Source organism: Cyprinus carpio, chromosome A21 (assembly GCF_018340385.1).
Source record: "Cyprinus carpio isolate SPL01 chromosome A21, ASM1834038v1, whole genome shotgun sequence".
NCBI classification, from domain to species: domain Eukaryota; kingdom Metazoa; phylum Chordata; class Actinopteri; order Cypriniformes; family Cyprinidae; genus Cyprinus; species Cyprinus carpio.
Window position 1 is genome coordinate 16,720,870 of NC_056592.1, and position 5,650 is coordinate 16,726,519.

Genomic DNA, 5,650 nt, shown 5'->3' on the forward strand with positions numbered 1-5,650 from the left:
TGCAATTTAGTTGAGTGGAAAAATACTATTATACTGCATTCGATACTTTTATTAGCATTGTGTGAGTTTGAGTACAGAGCAAATGAAACACAATCATCATTTCAATGAAAATGGTGCAAAGTGAAAAATTACACACAAATGGCTGTATAATGCAAATGATAATTGTAGGGCAGAAAAAAATGATGTACATGATGTGGTGCATTATACTTGATATTTGCATGAAAGTTATTTCCCTCTCTTTGGTTAAACATCTGATGTTTCAAGAGCGTATTGATTCCTGTTGAAGTGTCTTCTTTTTGCTCTGAATTACCCTCAAGTTCAATGCAAACAAACCATGCAGAGGAGTACAGGTCCGGCCACTTGGAGTTAAAAAAAAAAGTGAAAGTGACGTGGCATACAGCCAAGTATGGTGACCCATAGTCAGAATTCGTGCTCTGCATTTAACCCATCCAAAGTGCACACACACAGCAGTAAACACACACCCTGTGAACACACACCCGGAGCAGTGGGCAGCCATTTATGCTGCGGCGCCCGGGGAGCAGTTGGGGCTTCAGTGCCTTGCTCAAGGATACCTCAGTCGGGGCTTTTGCCGGCCCAAGACTTGAACCCACAACCTTAGGGTTAGGAGTTAAACTCTCTAACCATTAGGCCACGACTTCCCCTAAGAGTGTTAACGTCACAGACGTTGATATTTGTTTAACAACATAAACAACTTGGGTGTGACATGACTGCAAACACACTGATAAAACATGACAGCATCAAAACAGCTTCAGCTTCAGCTGCAACTGTATTTAATAATACACACATAATTCTTCAGTAAAGATGATCAATGTCTGCAAATTAGCAGAGCTAACTGAAGTAAACTTGTGTTTCAGTTTCCAGCAAATGTTACATTTAAAATTTCAATAGAACCTGTTAATTTTATTTTTTAAGAAAAAAGATAAATATATTAAGATCCATATAAAGCTATATATATATATATATATACACACACACACACAAATATAAATACAATTTAAATATAATTCAATAATAAATGAAATAATACTAAATTAAAATATAATTGCTAAGTTTTAGGATAATATATACATTTGATAATTTACCTATTTTTATTTTTTTATAAACACATTAAAATATACGTGTGTAAACATGTTATTTTATGTATGTTTTATGTTTGTTTATTTTATTAAAATTTGTTAAGTTATGCTACTGTATGCTTTGTTTTGTTACATTATTTTTCATATAACAAAACATAACATAGCAAACCATAACGTTACATTTTAATATGTTGTTGTTTTGATTTGTTATTAGGTTTTTTGTTATAATGTGTTTTATGCTGTTTTATAACAAAAAAAACATAACAGCAAAACATAACATGTTTTATTTGATACTGTTTTTCAAAAGGTAAATAGGCAAGACGGTTTGCTATTTTATCTTTTGATATGTTACTGTATGTTTTGTTTCATTATTTATATTTTATGTTACAAGATGAAAACATAATAACAAAAGATAAAAACAAAACCTATGTTTTGTTTTATTGCGGTTTTATGTTGTTTTGCTAAGTTATGCTATGTTATATTTGACAAATATAAATTTTTTGTAAGTGGGTTCTGATATACATTATAATAATACATATATGTTTAGATGTATGATGGGATTGATTAAAGAGTTACATAATGCAGATAGAGTCATTTTCACGCACCATCTCGTATTTGTGCTTAGATTCACACCGGACTCAAATCTCTGAGCATTAGCACTGTGTCACTCTCGTCTGCCGCAGAAGTCAAACACAGAGTCTCGTGCCTCTGATCTCCTTCTGCTTCTGACACATGGACCAAAGCAAACCAGACACATAACCCGGAGACCGAGGCCTGAAACATATGCCTACAAGAACATGAACGGATATGTTTGTGGCTGCGCATGCTCAGGCTTACTAGGTCACTGCATTCCCAAATGTGTCTGAATGTAATTAATAATGTAACACGACTGTTTCAACATCTTGACAAAACAAAACATAGCATGAAAGCACATAAAACACAGGCAGTGGCTATTTACACTAAGTACAATAAGAAGCATTTTTAAGTAATATGCTACAGTATTTACACTAAGTGCAAATAGCTATAGATTCTATTTACACTGTTAAAATAGCAGGATTTTCTGCTATTTATAATACTTATTTTAAATAGTGGCAATTATCTGCACCTCAGTATTGTGGTACATGCAGTAATAACTTAGTTATTATGAGTGTAAATTTTTATTTTAATTCAAATTATTAAATGGATGCCACCTTATTGGGACAATAAAGCCCTCCCTATACCTACCCCTACTTTATTTTCAACTTTTCGATTATTTCCTTCATTTTATTGAAAATAAATGCCTTTCAAATGTGGCATTTTCTGATGTGATTTGAAATAAAGTTTGCCAAAAGGTGGGTTCGAACCTGGGCAGATTGGAACCCGGATCGCTCGCGTCAAAATGAGTATGACATATATTTTACCATCAGTGCTACTGGAACTGATAAGTGTTAACTGTCTTTTGTAATATTGACTGTCCAAATCACATGCTGGTGGGCGGAGTTTGTGCAAATAGTCTCTGCCAACAAGGCAGGCTATTTCCCCAGTCAAATAGTCACTCCTTAAAAGATAACAAAACATAAAAAACAACATGACATAGCATAACAGGAAAACATGACAATGTGTTTTATGTTAGATTATGTTTGTGTTGTTTTATGTTGTTATGTTACTTTATTCTTTATTTTGTAATATTATTTTTAATAGTATGTTTTATGTTGTTTTTTTTAACCAAAAATAACATAAAATAACATAACATGTTTAACGTGATGATATGTTGTTATATCATGTTTGTGTTATATTTTATGTTGTTTTATAACAAATAAAATAACATAGCAAAATGCGTTTCCGTTTGTTATGTTTTCTTATGCTGTTTTATAACATAACAAAACATAACATTAAACAAATCATAACATGTTATGTCTCGCTGTTATACTACAGTATTATAAGTTTAAATTTTGATTTGCTAAGTTATGTTTTATAACAAAAACAAAACAAAGCAGTAAAACATAACACGTATGTCGTTTTGATGTTATGTTGTTTATCTTATTATTTTGTTATGTTATGTTTTATGTTGTTTTTACGTGATGCTGTTATGATGTTATATAATGCTTTATGTTATATTTTATGTTGTTTTATAACCAAACACGTGTATAACCAAAACAATGTTATATTTGTTATATCTTGTTATATTGTTTTAAACATAAAAACATAACATGTTATGTTTTATGTGATCCTGATGTTTTGTTTTGTTTAGTTGTTATATTATTTTTTAATGTTATGTTTTATTGCAAAAAGCATGTTAAGATTGTCATCTTTTAATATGTTGTTTGATAACATAAATACTTGACATAAAAACAAAACATGTTATGCTTTACTTGATACTGTTATGTTTTGTTTAGTTATGTTATATTATATTGTTTTTTATGTCATGTTTTATTGAAAAACATAGCATAGCAAAACAATGTTATTTATTTGCATAATGTTGTTAACATAAAACAGAACAACATAACATGACATTACACATGTCATGCAGTTCTGTGGAGAGGGATTTTGGACCAATGACCTACTGCCCTGTTATGCTTGTTATGGCTAGTTAGGACAAAAACTGATTTCACTAATTCATGAAAACTGAGCCGTCTGTGTTCAGGTGGTGTACCTGTAGGTGTACGGCCCCATTGTAGTAACATGAGGTTTGGCTTCTCCTTTCAGGAACTCGTCAGGGTTGGTGACATTGAAGATGAAGAACTGAATGTAGACCGGAGTCGGTGGATTCTTCCACGTGGCGAAAATTTTACTGCCTTCCGTCAGCGTGATCTCCTGAACACACACAACACAATAGGGATATTTTACATTACATTTTACATTACAATAAAACATTTTTTGGCTGTAGTTCATGTCTGTAAACTTTGAGGTCATTCGCTGTCAAACTGATTTTTTTGAAGTTTTAAATAAATTGAAGTTATAATTATTTGTAGAAATGAAAACTATCTTTCAAAATAAACTTTTACATTGATGCCATCATGCACAGAGTCACAGCTGACATCACGTCTGCTTCATTAATTACACTGGAAATGGAAAAGGTCAAGTATTTAGGTCATTCTGTGTCACCTGAGGTCACAACCTCATGACCTCCAGCGCTACATTGTTGCGCGCTCAAATGTAACTTTCCTAAATTCCTCAAATGCTGATAAAATGTATTTCCTGAGAATGTGTTGATTTTTGTAGACTGATGTTGTTCAAAGGCACAGGCAGTTATAGGGTTAATGCGGGAGAGACAAGCAAGTTATTTAAGGCTGGTGCTCCTATGATACAGCTGTTCTGTGTTCTGATTAAAAGTTAAGACAGAACAACTTTTGTCTTTCGTTCTTCAAACATCACAGAAGACATATTTTGGTTTACAAACTATCCTTTCATCAGTTAGTCACGTTAGCACTCGGCTAACATACCCACCATTACTGTATTAAGTATTCACAGTTTAGCAGCTAAACTTTAGCTGAGGGCACGATTCGCTTGCATAACTGTTTTTGTATTTTTTGTCATTATAATAAGAACAGATTGGAGAACTATATTGTTTTATCTAAAGGTGCTTTGTCAATGGTAGCGCTGGCTAACTGGCTCAAGGACTCCTCTCTGTGCCAATCACAACAGGCTTGGCCAGCTGACCAATTAGAGCAGAGTAGGCTTGAGGAAGGGAGGGGTTTGCTCTGAAGTTATGCTTGGAACAAATCGTTTCGAAATCATTGGCAAATGACTCTAATATTAAATGTATGTTCAGAGAAAATTACAATATTTTCTGACCTTAAATGCATTTAAACCTATTGTAAGGGACTCCAACAAAATATTAAGACACTTTAAAATACCATATGACCTGCTCTTTAAAATTTTTTATTTAATTTATTTTTTTTTATTAGTTTTTGGAATTAAAAAATGTCAATATAGTTTTTATTCATTTTTATGTATTAGTTTTAGTTAAGTAAGTAATTAAAAAAAAAGATTTTTAAAGGTGCTGTATGTAGGATTGACACAAAGTGTTTGAACTAGGTATTGCAGTCCAAATTAAAAATATTGGAGAGGGTTTTTTTCACCCGGCCCCTCCTCCTTAGACTTGAAGTACACGCAGGTTGCCAGTTTGACGACACCAACAGGAACGAGCGCACTTGACAATGAATAAAATGAAATATGCTGTTTTTTCCACCAGCTGGCAACCTGGGGTGCCGAAATACAATTGGGTAAACTGGCAGTGGGCGGATTTCACAAACCAAAACAGAAACCGACATTCCGGCTCAGAACGCACATTTTCAAAAGAGAATAACTGACTGTAGCATTGTTTTTCAGATAAATGTTAACTTAGCATGTTTCTTAAATATCTGCAAACTTATTATGGTATGTTTATGCTTTAGTAGAGTCAAAAACTTATAATACAGCACCTTTTATGTTTTTAAAAGTAATATTTTCTGCTCACCAAGGCTGCATTTATTTGATAAAAATGCAGTAAGAGTAAAATTGTGAAATATTATTACAATTTTTATTTGAAATAAAAATCCTTTGTAACATTATTAATGTTTTTACTACCACTA

General features: G+C 32.5%; 1 protein-coding gene across 1 annotated transcript in view; it reads right to left on the reverse strand.

Moving 5' to 3' along the window:
- LOC122134693 (lysosome membrane protein 2-like) overlaps nucleotides 1-5,650 on the reverse strand; it is a 14,714-nt gene that overhangs the window by 3,039 nt on the left and 6,025 nt on the right. Inside the window, exon 2 of the mRNA XM_042711070.1 lies at nucleotides 3,730-3,890. Within this exon, the coding sequence (XP_042567004.1) occupies nucleotides 3,730-3,890 (161 nt within the window). The remainder of the gene's footprint in view (nucleotides 1-3,729; nucleotides 3,891-5,650) is intronic.